General features: G+C 36.3%; 1 protein-coding gene across 2 annotated transcripts in view; it reads right to left on the reverse strand.

Moving 5' to 3' along the window:
• LOC106871992 (GTP-binding protein Rheb homolog) overlaps positions 1 to 17,100 on the reverse strand; it is a 128,662-nt gene that overhangs the window by 6,159 nt on the left and 105,403 nt on the right. For both annotated transcript variants that reach the window (XM_052973796.1, XM_052973795.1), the window contains exons 3-8: positions 15,214 to 15,285; positions 7,555 to 7,622; positions 5,071 to 5,153; positions 4,382 to 4,438; positions 3,748 to 3,795; positions 527 to 608 (exon numbers count right to left, since the gene is read on the reverse strand). In XM_052973796.1, coding sequence (XP_052829756.1) covers positions 527 to 608; positions 3,748 to 3,795; positions 4,382 to 4,438; positions 5,071 to 5,153; positions 7,555 to 7,622; positions 15,214 to 15,285 — 410 coding nt within the window. The remainder of the gene's footprint in view (positions 1 to 526; positions 609 to 3,747; positions 3,796 to 4,381; positions 4,439 to 5,070; positions 5,154 to 7,554; positions 7,623 to 15,213; positions 15,286 to 17,100) is intronic.

A 17,100-nucleotide genomic window follows, 5' to 3' on the forward strand; every position in this document is an offset into this window, starting at 1 on the left:
ACAATGTTACATCTATCTAGCAAGTTATAATTCTAGTTTATAGCTAAATATATTAGGTCAATGATGATAATAACACAGCATGGATACAGTGAATTATCAATAACATGAGAGAGTACATGTCAAACTAGTATGGCTAATAAGTTGGCATTTTACTTAGCAGTGGCTTTCAGAAAATCTTAGTCCCACTTCAAAATATATTCTTTACTGGTATTTGAAATCAATATGATTCATAATTCTTCTGGCCTTTACAATTTCAAATATAATTGTTTTAATTGTTATATTTACAATCATTATTACCCAGTTCACTCTTACATTTACTCTTACCTTCCTTTGGCCTACCAGCTTTCTTACCACCTCTTTTCTTACTCTTAGCTTGTAGTAGTTCTTAGATCAAACAATGACTCCAGATGTTAAGAAAATGGTATTGTATATGCAATAATGAATTTTAAAATTAAGAGAAGTAAAAAACAAAAATATCATATCTTCACATAAGGGTGAAAATAAGGAATATGAAACTGGAGATAACCTCATCTGTTTTGGCAGATACTTCAAGAAAAGGAATTTCCCATTCGTCGGCAAGTTTTTTTCCATCTTCCATTGCAACTGCTCTGAAATAGGGAAAAGTAGAGGATTAAAGAATTTCAAAGTAACATACACTGTAATGAATCACATTTGTGTAAACATATCGCCAGAGAAGTAATAGAAACTTCCACTCCTGCATATAAAAATATTGATAGAGGCACACAACAAAACATCACCTACTTCATGTGAACATGTTGGTGGAAGAGCACCACAAACATCACTTCCTCCATGTGAATATGTTATTTGAGGAGTAATACAAACATCAACTCCTAGTGGAGAAGTACTAGAAACATTAACCCCTTCATTTGAATATAATGAAGGAGCACTACCAACATCATCAGTTCCACCATGTGAAAATGTTGGTGAAGGAGCACTACAAACTTCATTTATGTCATGTGAAATTGTTGCTTCAAAAATACAAAGGAAAAAAGATCCAGTTTTGTATGCCACTTTGTAGCAGTAGCAGCAATGATTTCTTCAACTTTGAATTTTTCATATGTAAAATAAAACACTGTTTTAATTATTCAAACCATATGTTCAACAACCTTCATCCACTGTTCTGATCATCTGCTTTCTTATTAGAATTTCTTTGGATTTCCTGCAAAAAGATCCTTCACTTGTTTTTTGATATCATTGAAAGTGAAATCGTCATTGTTTAATGTCTGTTTTCTATACTAGCATGGGTTCGAGGATTTGACAGGAACTGAGTCAAAAGACTGTGCTGAGCTTCAGTGTCTGCTTTGGCATAGTTTGTCCAGTTGGATTCCCTTCCTAACATCAACTACTTCACAGAATGCACTGGGTGCTTTTTATGTGGAACCAGCGCTAGTGAAGTCACCAAGTAACTTGTGAGACAGGATCCCTCAACTGAGTAGAGGTATAGTATTGAGGCAGGTGGCTTTATACCAGGTGATGAGAGATTAGGAGAGGAGATACATTGCTACCCCAGCTGAAAAAAAAAAGTGAGAAAATGGTGATGCTGTAGTGTCAGGGTGTACACTCAAGGTACAGAAGGTGAATATAAGAAAATGAAACAGAGTATCAGACATGATGAGTGGGTGGGTAAATTCACAAGAGTGTGTAAAGAGGATGGCAGATGGATAGAGGTAAATGCAGTGAATGGTAAACAGAGGTGGGGGCATGGTTAATGGCATATACCAACTTTCTGGAGGGGGTGGATAGAGAAAATAGGAATGGGTAAGGGAGTAATAGGTGGCAGTACAGATGATGTGGAGTGTGTGTGTTGGGGGTGCTATAGAGAAATATAGTGCTAGGGATGAGGCCAGAGGTACATAGTGGTAGAAATAGTGATGGAGAAAGGTAGTGGGGGCTGTCAATGGAAGAGTGTACAAGGGAAAGGAGTGTGTGTGAGAGGGGCATTCAGAGGGAAATAATGTGGTGTGGGAGGTATTGGGAATGCGAGTGATGAAAGGAAGTGGTTCTAGGGAGAGTGATAACACAAAAGTGGGGATGAAATATGCACAGTTCTGCATATAATTACAGTGAGTGAATAGTGCTATAGTCATAAGAGTTATTGAGGGTGGGGGAGGTGTGAGGATGATGAGTTGTCAGGGAGAGAAAGAGAAAGATTTGATGCCGGAGCATAAATATAAACAATATGCTTTTAGGGCTTCATTTTTACTGAGACAGATAAGTCTTCTTGAGTACAGCAAATTGCCTATCATTTTAGTCCTTCGTCATATCCTCAGTGAGGCTCAGCATTTGGAGGTTATGCTTCATTATTTCATACCATGTCTTCCTGGGTTTCTCCTTCCACAGGTTCCATCCACATTTTGGCAATTGGTACTTCTTTATGCATCTGCCCTCATCCATGCACATCACACGATCATACCAGCACAGTCTTGCACACAACTACTGATTCCTCTTATGCTCAATTTTTCTCTCATTACATATGCATGTTCATTTGAGCATGTGAGCTTCATTTCTTACCTTTGCATGTCCTCTGCATTCATGGCTCACATTTCACGATTGTGTATCATCATGTAGTGTTGCTATTTGTAAACAAGAATCATACAATCGGCCTTTCACTTTCAGAGATAGGTATTTGTTTCCGACAGAGGTAAGTCACTATACTCCTCCTCCACTGCTAACTTGGTCACCAAGAAACAAACTGTCTCTTAACTCTAAGGATCCTCTTGGATATTCAAGAAAATCTATTTCTTGTGCATTCTTATTTTTTATTCCTCCTGCACACACAAAGTTCACTTTCTTTGTTAACCCTCTTGATATTACACTGCATCTCTTAAGTGTCCAGGTTTTCCAATGGGAACACCATATGGAATTTCTATCTACACCTTTTTTACATGCCGAACAGGAGCATTTTCCTCAAGGGATTAGTGGTATGTGTTTTCCTGCATACTAGAACTTTGGTCTTTGCTAAGTTAACTTTAATTCCAGGCCTGGAACTTCTTTCCTATTCTACTACAGAATCAGCTATAAGAAGATCGTCAGCACAGAAGAGCTCCCACAAGCCACCAATCTTAAACTCCTCTTTTATAGCCTGAAGGATAACGATAAATAAGAGCGGACTCAGAACCAAGTCCTGGTTAATCCCTAGCCATACACTAAATTCACTGCTGAAAACAGCACCCCTGTACATAGCTTGGATGGCTCTCACTGGCTATTTGTCTATTCCTAGCTTCCACAGTAACCACTAGATCAAGAGTGGGGGTCACTATCAAAGGCTGACAGAACCCAAACATCTTAGTAGTATTTGTACCTCAAAATTGCTGCTAACTCTCTGACAGTGTAGTGTGGGCTTTCATTGATAGCAGTCATGATTCTGTTGTCATTAGAAGTTGGTGGCCATCAAGAATGGTCTTTACCTTGGAGACTGAAATAATAAGCATTAAATTTTGCAAATCTAGTTCTGCATATCCTTTTATTTAGCACCTCTTTTCTATACACAGTACATATCTCCTCTGGTTGTCTGGGTGAAACTTTTTTCTTGTCTCTTAAGCATTTTCTGGTTTTTGATCCTTAATAAGTCATATGTTGTTTCACATATTATGAAGAAAAGAAAAAAAGCTTTCCAGATAATTCAATATAACCATATAGTAGGCTAAATGTTTAGATACATACACACCATATCTACTAACAACAGTAAATAAAGAGACCAAGTATAATCTTACAAAAATAACTTACCTATCTTCTTCAAGATCTGTTTTGTTTCCAACTAGGACAATTGGAACCCTGCAACAATAAGATGAAATTGCTATAAAATATAACATATATTAATATAATATAGAACATATCTATAGATATCTTTTGCAGTCAACACTGTATGTAATGACAAATGTAAATATTGCACCTACACAATATGCTCTCAATTCCAAAACACAAAGCATCCAGGACCACATTTACCAATGAGTCCTTTTCTAAGATCACAGGGTAATTGAAAGGAGGGATTATTTATTTGGTTGCTGTTTCTGGTACATCAAATGATTGTGTAGAGATTTTCTTTAAAATAAGTGTCTTGATAGGAAATAGAAACCAAATTTAAAACATAACTAAACTTTCTTTACAGTGTCATAGGTAGAAACAAGCTCACTCTTTTGCTTTTGTGCACTCTTTAATATTATATATTGAAAAAAATTTCCTTTGATATATTCAGGTTATATATAAACCCCATTAAATCTAAACATCATATCAATATTTATGTTACTTGATAATTTCCAATTCCAAATCTATTACAAAGTAGGGCCAGATGTGTATCTAGAATTCAGTAGTAAAAACGGAATTGTAAGAAAATAGAAACTGTTATAGAATTAATACTTACCATATTTTGCCTTTCATGTCACTTATCTTGTCGTAAATCAATTTGATAATATCAAGGCTGTGAAGAAAGAAAAAAAGATTATTATAAATTAATGACACTAAAAATGTAGAAAGGCTAACAATATGCAAAATGAGTTAAATACTTGCCATGCTAAATGACTCATTTAACTAGTGAGTAAAATACAAAATCCCATTGTTATTTGTCATAATATATGTCTTTTTCTAATTCTCTCCAACTCTTAAATTCTATTGGAGTGTGTTTAAAAGGAGATAAATCAGTCCAAAACTTGATCAACGATCAACTCTCTTCTATAACATTAAGTGTACTAATATATTAAATATTGGAGACAGAAGGTATTACATTAAAGGTATTATAAGTAAAGTCATATATATCAAACCAATTCAATCATACCAGATTTTGAACAAAAATTATAAAATATTACTAAATTTTAAAAATTAGTATATAGTTTGGTGCATTACTATTAGCAATAATTACAAGTTACATTTAAATCAAGGAGACTGCTTCGGTGTAGCTGTGTGATTAGAATCTTCAGCCAAACACTAGAAATAATCAGTTATCTGATGTACAGTTAACATAGCTAAACCAGAAATTGAAAACAAATAACAACAGCTGTTAACTTTTCATTTAAGAAGAAAAGTAAAGTGTTCAGTTTATATAACAAGACATACCTTCTTTGTGATGTTATTGAGTACACAAGAATGTATCCATCAACATTCATATAATAATCATTTGGAGTTACTGAATATTCATCCTGAAATAAGACAGTTAATTTCATATCAATCTAACAAAGCATAAAACAAAATGTTCAATATATTATTAAAACTTGGATCATATGATTAATGTAGAGGAACTCTGACTCTATATGTAAGCTAAAACACTATTACAGATATTAATCTTTACTTTACATTTTTTATTCATAGCATTTCTGAGTCTTGTTAGACAAGAATGGCTGAATAATATCAGAGCAGATGCCATTTGAAAAACTGGGCAAAAGAAAATTTAAAGCAAAATGTTTAGTAACTGATCTAGAGTGGTGAGACAATGGAAGAAAAGGAATTACATCAATTAAATTTAAATGACCAGTCAGTAATGAAGAGACAATTGTTGAAGAGATGAAAGATATAACTGAATGATTGGAGGGTGGGTAGAATATAAATGAAGATTTACCTATTTATTGTCTGGCTTCTTTCAATCAACACAGATAAAAGTACCAGTTCATCTTACAAGTCATGCAAATATTTGAATTTGCAAAAATAGCCAAAATATATAAATAGGGGAAAATGATTGTAAAATCAATAGAAAAATAAATTGCGGCAATGCTGTAATGTGGCCAAAACAATGTAGATGGAAATCTGATATTGAAATATTATTAGTTTATTATTAACAATTAATCCCATTAGAATATGTATAGATGGATCAGTGGTGAAATGTTTAAAATATTATCAGAATCAAGTCATCAAATAATGTAGCCTGAAAAGTGTTTCTATAAGGTAACCATGACAAATTCACTTTGAATTAATCATGCCTATCCAAATGTCTTAATCATTAAACAGATTAACTGAACAGGTCAACAATATGCTACTGGAAAAGAGCTAAGCAGGACTACACAACAAAAACAAGATGTAGCAGAGAAACTGAAAACTCAACAACACAGATCTAAAGGAATTGATTTGACTGAACTATTAGGCAATAAAGACACCAATCTGCTAGACTGAAACTTACCAGAGTACTTCCTTGCTTGTATATAGTTGCCCCTCAGATTTAATAATGCTTTCTTAGATTTCTGTACATTCCAATCCTTGATGTGAAACTTCAGATGCAAATAGGACATGTGAATGCTTGGTTGAAGATAACAGATATTAATCTGCATCTGTGTCTCCTCAAAGTGCTCTCGCTGATGGGAGCAATGTCCTCCATTTTTGAAATGTTGATGTTATTCTTCTTCAAAAAGGTCTTCAGTTGGTCTTTGAAAAACATCTTTCGTCCTCCAACCATAGTGTAGGTGGCCATAGAGGATCCCACTAGGGTTGAGGAGAATGTTAGATATGTCTCAGTCAACTCAGATAATGTACGTACAGTGTGGATTCAATACTGCTGTCATGAAAGATGACATCTGTATGTGTAATCCTATCTCACCAGAAGACTAAAAGATCTTCTGTATATGCTGGGTATCAAAGATTTGAAGTCCTTAATGTTTTGACTGTATTTCTTGTATTCACACAGGAAAGTGGAAATGAGTGTGCAGTGAGTAGTTATTTAGACTCACTTTGTGAGCTTTCCAAAGGTTACAGAGGTATATCTAAAGTAGTTTATAGTCCTCTTGTTCAGTCACTGGAAACTTTATTGCCAAGGTATCTAGAATTAGGAGGGTGTAATTAGTTGTTGCACCAAGAAAATGAAGAGGAGAAAAGGTGGTGTTGGGTACCATTAACAAATGACTCAGTTTTCTGGGTGTTAATTGTCAGGTTCATTCTTTTATAAGTTATAACAGTTCCAAGATGGTAGCTTCTGGAGTGTGAGCTATCACAGCAAACATTAACATACTGTAGCTCAATGATTTGTTCATATTTAAGCTTAATGGTGGCCTCCACAAATGTTGAAATGGTTTCTGTCATGCTGAATGTTTATGATTCCTTCTTATTCCATCCTTCTGCATAACAGTGTAGTAACATAAATGAGGAAACTATCATGCAGTACAAGAGCAAGTATGCAACAATGTCTGAATCCTGTTTTTATACTGAAGGGATTAGATCTTAGTCCTCAAACAACAACTCAGGGCATCACAGCTGTGAGGAACTAGTGTAGGAGATTCACAATTTTGGATGGAAAATTAAACTTTCTAAGAACATTACACAGAAGTTCCTTGCTGGCTGCATTAAAACCTTTGATAGATACGCAAATGCAATGAACAGATGTGTTGGTGTTTGTGGAAATCATACTGTGATCCTGTTGTGATATTCTCTGATACTGATTGGACCAGTCTTTTAGGTAAAACCTCGACAGAATCTTCCCAATAATATATGGGAATACTGTACCCTAACTGAGTTTGTCTCCTTTGTTTTTCTAGATAGTGACAAAGTCAGCACCCTTTCAATATTGGGGTATATACTATTGTTTCTAGTGTCAATAAAAATATCAAAAGTAATACCCACCTGTCCAGCAGTATCTATCACTTCTAGTTGGTAGACTTGACCAGAAACAGTTACATTCTTGGTGTAGGCTAAAAGAACAAGAAAAGAAGATTAGAATGGTAATTTAATAAATAATGATTCTTTTTTTTTTTACATAGACACAAGACTAAAATTTTGAGGGAGGGATATATTGGTTTGACTAGTATGTATTTTATCAACCCCAGAAGGTGAAAGGCAAAGTTGACACAGTGGGATTTAAACTCTTTGCTTAAGAAATATTACTGAAAATTGCAAGATTTGGACTATATCATTTCTGCTACTTAGTCTTATAATGTACTATTTCTGCTACTCAATCTTGCAATGTACCATTTTTAATACCCTGCTGTCCTGTTAATTATATTTTGCTATGTCTTTAGAGTATAGAAAATACATTAAAAAAAAGTAGATAATGCTGTGTACAAAATTCTACAAGGTGAACAAATTTTACACGCAGTAAAAAGAAAAAAAAATGTGAAAATGAGGGTATGTATATTTTTTTAAACCTTAAAGTATATTTTAAAAGATAATCAGAAAAGTTAGATTAAAATTTGTTTGCATAAGATCCAAATTAAATTTTCTTTCAATTATTTTCTTTTAAACAAGACACTTAAAAGTCAATATTGGGTCATCATCATCATCATCATCATTGTTTAACATCTGCCTTTCATGCTGGCATGGTGGGTGTAAACAAATAACAATGATAAACAAAGTCTTCAGATTTCAAACAGTGCTTTAAGAAGAAATAAATATAAATGAAGGCTATTTTGGTTAGGATATCTTATTAAATTAGTGTATGATTAAGGGGCTTCTCTTGGTCAAGGTTGACAATGCATCTGCACATGCGCGTGTGCAAGGCTGGGCAAGTTCATTTTTTAAAGGAAGACCAGGAGTTGTCCCCGCAGGCGAGTCTTGCCTCTTTTCCCCACTGATGTTTATCGAAGAGAAAGGCCACTAACTGGCATCAGGTCATTACAGAAAAAAAAAAAAAAAAAAAAGAGCATAAAGATCTTGAAACATAAACATGCAAATGTAAAAGAAATCTTCAAGTATTCATCTATAATTATAAACATGTAGCAGTTGCAGCTAGACAGCAGTAGAGGACCTCTGAAGTCAATACTGAAATGCTCAAATGGTAGAATCATGGTTTTAATTCCAATCATAAGTTTTTATACATCTTCCAGAGAAAATGGTAAGTTCCCAAATCTGACATAGGCCCATAACTGAATCAATCTAGGGTGATACAAAAGCTTATGTAAATTTCTGATTCCAGGAAAAGATGTTATAGAAGAGCAACAGATAAGATAATCAGTAATAATGTTATCTTTGTCAGGTATGAGATGTCATAATTGTAAAGCAATAATTCTATGTGCCAACAAAAAAAATCTCATCATTCTCATTTTCCCCCTCAACTTTTATGACTAAATATGAATGAGATTGCTTACTGATCAGTGCATAAGACAAAATAACTTTAGAGTTAAAATTTCCTAATACTTTCTGTGACAGCCATGAGCCTTCTTTCTCAGTTGATCAAGAGATTTTGTTCAAAGCAAAAGTTCTGGGGAAGAAAGTGACATAATGAAAGGACACTTGAAATTGTACTTCTAGAAGCATTAGTTTCAATATGGGGTAGAAGTTCAGATGAGAGAGGTGGGGGGGGGGATTTACTTTTTATGTTTTAAGAAGACAAATAGCATCTGGGTGTCTTTTTTGCACTGATAAAAAATGGTGAAGTAGGAGTAGAATTAATTTAAGAAAAAGAGAACCCATTTAGAGTATAAACTAAGCAAACTTAGTAGTCTAAGTTGTTTAGGTGATATCAGCATTTATAAACGTTAGGTTATCAACATGAGGTTTCAATCGTTCTCTTGCCAGTTGCAGGGAATCTTAACTTAAGAAATACGATGTTGAGTTTCTTTCTAAATGAAATAAACGAAGCCAAGTTATCATCATGTTCCTCATCAATGTTAGTCTTTGGACAGCTTGATGTCCTTGGTTGTCATTTTCAGTAAAATATACAATTCATCACCTTCAGCATTGATCAAACCAAAGGGTAACCTTATAAACATCCATCAATTTCAAATGCCACATATCTTTTACCATTATTTTGAAGAAATGTGATGTTAAGTGGTTTTCAGATCTAGCTTGTAGAATTTATTGTAGAAACAGAATGCATGAGATTTTCACTATTAGAAAATAGACAGACATCTAGAAAGCAATTTTGGTTTATCAACAAGGTATTGTTTGCCATTATTTCTTACAACTATCACCTGTACTCACCATGGAGGAACTGAAGACTCAATAATGTCATCATCAAGAAGCTGCTTAGCTTCCTTTTTTTTTTTTATTAATATTTGATCAAATAGAGAAAAATAATTGGCTTCAAATGATTGTATAGATGGGAAAAATACAAGGATAGGCTACCAACAAGGTGAGCTACACTAAGAGTTTTAATGATCATCTGAATTTAAATATAACAATCATGTCATCAAAAAAGAGTCATACCCTAGTAAGGAGGAATACAAGTTAGGCACAGCATTTAAATATACACTGGTAGCTTTTTCAAGTCTACTATTACCACGATGTGCCCTTGTAACATGGATTGTGATACTTTTGCAGTTGTGGCAAGTTTCATTCTTTCCTGGACTAACAGAATGGTCATGGCAGAGGCCACCATCAAAATAGCACCTGCATTTATTGGTTGATTAGTTCATGACAGCAGCAGTATGGTTATTTTTATGGAAGCTGGACTCTTTTTTTTTTGCAAGCCCAGAAAGGACAATGAGAAAGAGAGAGAATTGCTTGTTAGCCTCTGCATTTCTCTGAGCATCTTCTCAGGGAGTCTTTGCTGACTATGGGCTGAGGAGATCCTAGAAATAATAAATTTCAAATTTTTTACACTTTTAGATTACAAGCTGAAATTCAAAGTGTCTGGTTAGGCTACATAGAATTGTAACATTAGATTCAATGTCTTTACTGAGCTGGGAATTTGTTTTTTTGGATACTAGTTGGAATTTGCAAAGTATCATATACTATTATTTAATGTAGTTGCAACCAAGGGTAACAACTGAAATATCAAAGTCATTGTAATATACAACATTAAGCAAAATAAGTCCTTGTTACTCAGTTCACCATGGGAATTCATCAAAAAAATTTCGAAGTGTAGTTTATTAGTGTCCACTCTGAGCTTTGAGAAGAATGGTGAAATTTACAGACAAAGTCACATGGCAAAATTTTTTCCAGTTGTACTTGTAGAAAGATGTGTCCAGAGAACTTTCTAGTTGAACTGTTGCCAAATAAATCGTTTCAATGAGAAATAGTTGCTACAAAACATGTAATTTATTTAGCTAAAATACTAATTAACTTCAGTATTCAAGTCACATGTTATAAACATCTTTATCTGTTGCAAACGATTGGCTGTCAGTCTTCAATCAAAATATACCATAATGTACCTGGACTGATGAACCAAAAGTAACAATAACGGTTCCATAACATACAGATGCATACATAAACATATGTATAGATACATACACACACATAAAAAACTATTTTGAAATGTAGTAACAATATGCCATACATTAAAATTTGGGCTGCTTTGAGAATTGTTTAGTTACTAATTATAAAATAATCTCTCTCTAAGATATTTCTTCGATGTTTGTAAACCTAAATAGAGTATCAAGCTAAATGAGAGGGTCAAAGTGTGTTTATAGCTGTCACAGTAATAAAGAAAAATTAATAATACAAGAGAACTGCCAGGCAATATGTTGGCTTTGGCATCCCTAGAAGCATACATTGCCTATCTCTACTATAAACTTCATCAAAATCATTAAATAAATCAAAACAAACTATACAATGGGCAGAATAGAGATGACACTATCTCACCTGATACAATATGTCTCTTATGGTCACACTACATCTTATGCAATTAGCTGCTGCATGTTAGAAAACATGACACGCAGATTACTCTTAGCTTAAGTCTACCAGAGCAGGGCTAATTAGAGATGCTAAAAGTAATAACAGCCACAAAATGATGTCAACACAAGATCCAAACTATATACAGATTCTAGAGTATTCAAGTAATGGACATAATCACCTCCAGAGAGACAAAAGAATCAAATATTGGTTGATAACCCACTTGTAACTGATAATGGGCTACATATATAATTATGTAATTCTTCTGCATAAATTTCTCTATAGAATTAAGTGATGAATGTCCATATTAAAGATATATTCTTGTGAACATTAATGTTAATAATATTTAAGATAACACATGATTAATTCAAAACAATGTGAATAAAGATTTTAGGCAACAAAGATTTTGTTACAGAAGATCAAATAGGTATTCCTAGCTAATTAGATTTTCTCTATCACATCTAGATTTGGTGTAAAATGCAAATCACAGTAAAATTTCCTACCACATCAAGATTTTGGTTTTAATCATCTTAATGCCAGTAATATGAAACTTGCTTTTCAAGGTTGAAGCAATTTTCATTTGCCAACTATATACAAATTCTAATGATTTTGATCAATAAAATTTATCCCGAGTTGGCAACATTGAGTCAAGAGCATAGTAAAGGTCAGTTGCTATGTGACAGTCAAGTAGACCAGTTGTTGAAGACACCAGCTAATTTGAAGATTCTGCAAGTGATAGAGAAATAGGGAAAGATGGTGTGTATGTTTCAGATGCAACTTGTTTCCCACATTTGTTGAGTCAAGTGGATGTTAAATGACTTAGTGCACAATTTGGAATTATCAAAAGAAAAAGCAGAGTTGTTTGGTTCCAGACTTCAAGAATGGAGTTATCTCTAGCCAAACACCAAAGTTTCCCATTTCCAACTTTGCCATCTGCAGTTTTCATCATTTCACTTACAGGAGGAAAACGTTTGTTTCTGCCATATCAGAGGCCTGCTGGAAAGGATTGGCTTTTGCAATGATCCAAAAGAATAGAGACTGACTCTAGTAAAGCTAGCCTTAAAGCTGTATTACTGTGCAATGAAAATGGAAAACCTTCAATACTTGTAACACATGCCTCTGGCCTTAATGATACTTATGAATCAATGGAACTGCTGTTAAGACTCATCAAATATAAGGACCACATACGTAATATTTGTAATGACCTTAAAGTTGTATCATTACTTCTTGGGTTACAGCTGAGCTACACAAAGCATATGTGTTTTTTGTGTCCATGGAAATCAGAGATGACAAGAACCACTACAAAAAACATGATTGGCCATCTAGAACTGGACATCTTCCACCACTTCACGTTAAACTTGGCCTTATGAAAAACTTCATGAAGGGTATGGATCATCAAGGTAGTGGTTTCCAGTATTTAAAGGATTAAGCTAGAAACTAGTGTTTTCACTGGACCACAGACCTGCAGTGTCATTTGTGACTCATAATTTCCATCTAATCTAAATGAGAATGAACTATGAGCATGGACATCTTTTGTTGAAATAGTCAAAAATTCATCAGCAAAGAGGAGCTCCCAGGGGCATCACGTCTTGAATTCCTGTGTTATTGCCTGGAGACTATGATAAGCAGGAGGGGGTTAAGGACTGAACCATGGTGCACCCCTACCTCTACCTGGAATTCTTCACTGTAGTCGTTGCCAACCCTCACCTTACTGACAGCGTCCCTGTACATGGCTTGCACAGCTCTCACTAACTACTCATCTATCCCTAGTTTCCTCATTGACCACCAGATAAGGGAGCGGGGGACCCTGTCAAAGGCTTTCTCCATATCAATGAAAGCCAGTTACAGAGGTTTATTGCTGGCTAGGTATTTCTCTTGCAGCTGTCTTACCAGAAATATAGCATCAGAAATATAGCATCAGCTGTCTTACCAGAAATATAGCATCTCATCTAAACTGACTCTCTCCCTAATTTGTTGGGCTATGACCCTCTCGGTGACCATCACCTGGTCCAACAACTTGATACCTCCGTAATTGTTTGTGTCTAAAGCATTACCTTTACCTTTGTAGCAGTTGACTATGGTGCTGCTACACCAGTCATTGGGTATGACTCCTTCATGTATCACATGTTTAACTATACGGGTGACTAGGCTATAGCCGACACTGCCAGATATTGTGAGCATCTCTGCAGTGATTCCTGATGGTCCGGGGGCTTTCCCGGTCTTCATACTCTTGATCGCTTTATCTACTGAGGTACTGTCAATTGGGATAGCTGGTCCCTCTGTTGGGCTGACATTTGGCAGACTCTCTTCCTCTCATTCATTCTCTTTATTAAGCAATCTATCGTAGTGGCATCTCCAGACCTCTTTCTTTGCAGCCTCATTTAGTGCAAGCGTACCATCATCCATGCGAACACATTTCTCTCCTACGACATCACGATTCTCTCTCACACACTGTCTTGCAACATGAAATACCTCAAGTCTTTGGTCTGCATGGTGCAGAATATTGGCAAATTTTTTCTTATCTGCTTCTCCTCTGACTAAGTAAACCTTTCTCCTAGCTTCCCTCCTGGCAGTCTGATACAATTCCCTGCTACCTCCGTTCTTCCAGTCCTTCCAAGCCTGTTTCTTTTGTCTAATGGCTCTGTCAACCACATTGTTCCACCACCACGTTACTTTGGGTCGAGAGGGGACTTTACAACAGCCACAGATCTGGTCAGTGGCTCTCAGCAGGTTGTCCCTCAGAAACCTCCAATTGTCTTCCACGGTGTATGATGCTATATCCCCTTCTATTTCATCAAATGCTGGTCTACTTCTGGGCACCCATTTAGCCTTGATCCCGAAGTCACTAACTACTAATCTGTGTTGGGGGGGGGGGGGTACATTCTTCGCCTGGGAAGTTTTGGCATTTATTAGCAGTCCTCTTTCCCTATTTCTGGTGAGGATGTAGTCGATTTGGCTAGTGTATCTGCTGGAGTGGTAGGTGACTAGGTGACAGGCAGGTTTCCTGAAATTGGTATTGCAAACCATAAGATCATTTGCATCACAGAACTCCAGCAGTCTGGTTCCCTCCTCATTGCGGGAACCGAAGCTATAGCCTCCATGTACGCCATGGAATCCCCCTGCATGTTGTCCAACATGCCCATTGAAATCACCAGTTACAAAGAGAAGGTCCCTGTCATTTGTCAATGAGGTAGTCTGCAACAGGGTGTCATAGAATTGGTCTTTCAGCCCATCCGGTAGCCCCAGTTGAGGGGCATAGGCCAAGATGACAGTAGCTAACCTATGGTGAAGCACTTATCTAATCTTAAGTACTCTGTCACATACTCTAACTACCTCGATTACCTTATCAACCCATTTCTCTGCAAGAAGTATTCCTGTTCGCTAATTATTTAAGTATGTTTAACATACATTGTGGCACGAAAAAGTAGCTTAGACAGCTTTCATATCAGAAGCAGGTGAGACAAAATGAAAAATAGAGGTTCACAGTTACACAAAATCTGGATGTGATAAAGAAATTTAGATATCAGATCTGAAATTAGTGTCAGAAATTTGGTAGGAATCAGTAGTTTATGTGTCTGCAACAACAAAAAAAAAAGTTGAAATCTGTTGCCTAGTGTAAGCATAGCATTAAATAGAATTACATGACTGCTAAAGGGTTAATGTCTAGATATACTTTTTCATGGTTATTCTAAAAACCAACAAAGAATTATTAAATAAAATGTTCACACTTACTATTTTCAATTGTTGGGTCATAGGTGTCATCGAATTTACTAGTAACAAACCGTAATACCAATGAAGTCTTTCCTAAAACAAAGGAGAAAATGGTTTTAATAATTCTACAAATCAACATTATATTTACATTAAGTAGTAGAGTTCACTGCAAACGTCAAATCACATTTCTAAATTAAAACTCAACTTCAAATACTGTCAATATTAGCAATTCAATAAGTACCAGTAATGTATAATGATCAATTTTATATTATAAAAAAAAAAGCTGATCTCCAGCTGTCTGTCTATAACAACATCTGTGTAGAAACAGAAAAGAAAGGGAAGACAAAAGTTGTTCAGAGACAGACAGAGAGAGAGAGAGTAAAAGAGAATGTGTGAAAGATACATAAATAGTTAGTGTTGTCACTTTAGTAAGTAACAAGTTTTGATTAAAAATGTGGTAATTTTAAGTGCAAGTTTATCACTGCAATGCAACACACATGGCAAAAATAGAAAGACTATATGTATGTATGTACACACATATATGTGTGTGTGTGTGTATATATATATATGGGAGAAATTACGAAAGAAACAACAACAGACGAGGACAGGTGGTGTAAACAACAAAAGGATGTATTAGTTTGACGCTTGGGAATAGAGAAAGTCTTTAACGTTTCGAGCTACGCTCTTCAACAGAAAGAATACGGAGAAAACATGGAGAAAAAAAATTGAATGTTTTGGTCAGGGATCAATCATGGCAACTGCCGGACAGGAAGTTCGCGCAGGAGAGCTAAGAAAAAGCGGAGATAACAAAAGGGGAAAGAAATGGTGACCCAAATACGAGGAGCTGTGTGTGTGTGTGAGAGAGAATGTTGGTGATCCTGACATATGTATGTGTGAAAAAATGGGGAGGGGAGAAAGGAGTTGGTCAGTTGTAGTGTGTGCTTGGTGTGTTGTGTGATGTGTGGTGTGATGTGAGGGTGTTGGGAGGTGGGGAAGGTGAAGGCGGGGGAGGTGAGAGTGGAGAAAGCATGGGTGGAGTGTGGGTTAGGCTGAGGGTGGGGGTAGAGGTAGGGGTATGTGGGTAGGCAGAGGTTGGGGTGGGTGTAAGGAATTGGATGGGCTGGGGTGGAAAGGTAGAGTAGGAGTATGTTAGGGTGGGATGAGCTTATGAGGGAGGGTTGACGATGAAGAGGGAGGAGGTGACAATGAAGGGGGAAGGAGAAGGTGGATATAAGAGAGGGAGAAGGTGGGTATGGGAGGAGGGAGAAAACGAGGAGAAAGAGAGGAAGAGAGAGAGAAGGAGAGTGAGAGAAGAGTGAGAGAGAGAGAGAGTAAGAGAGAAGCGAGAAAGAGTAGGGGTGAAGAGAAGTAGGAGTGAAGAGAAGTAGGAGAGAAGAGAAGCAGGAGTCAGAGCAGGAAGGGAGAGGTGGGTGGGAGGAGAGGATAGGTGGGTGGTAGGAGGGAGTGTGGAGGGGGAGAGAGAGGCAGGGGAGGGGAGTTGAGCCCATGTGGCTCAAAGGAGCGAAGAGAGAAGATTAATCCCTGTTCACAACGCAAACGGGAGTCCGGATGGCCCCTGTGCATGGACAATCCAAACACGGACAGGTGTTGCTGCAAGGAGTGACCGTGGCCCTCGTGCTGGTGGCACGTAAAAGCACCCACTTCACTCTCGGAGTGGTTGGCGTTAGGAAGGGCATCCAGCTGTAGAAACTTTGCCAGATCAGATTGGAGCATGGTGCAGGCTTCTGACTGGCCAGTCCTCAGTCAAATCGCCCAACTCATGCTAGCATGGAAAGTGGACGTTAAACGATGATGATATATGTATATATCTACAAATATATGTGTGTGTGTATATATATATATATATATTTGTTCATAGAAAAACATGTAATCGTTACCAATATAGCA

This window comes from Octopus bimaculoides, chromosome 17 (genome assembly GCF_001194135.2).
Source record: "Octopus bimaculoides isolate UCB-OBI-ISO-001 chromosome 17, ASM119413v2, whole genome shotgun sequence".
NCBI lineage: Eukaryota > Metazoa > Mollusca > Cephalopoda > Octopoda > Octopodidae > Octopus > Octopus bimaculoides.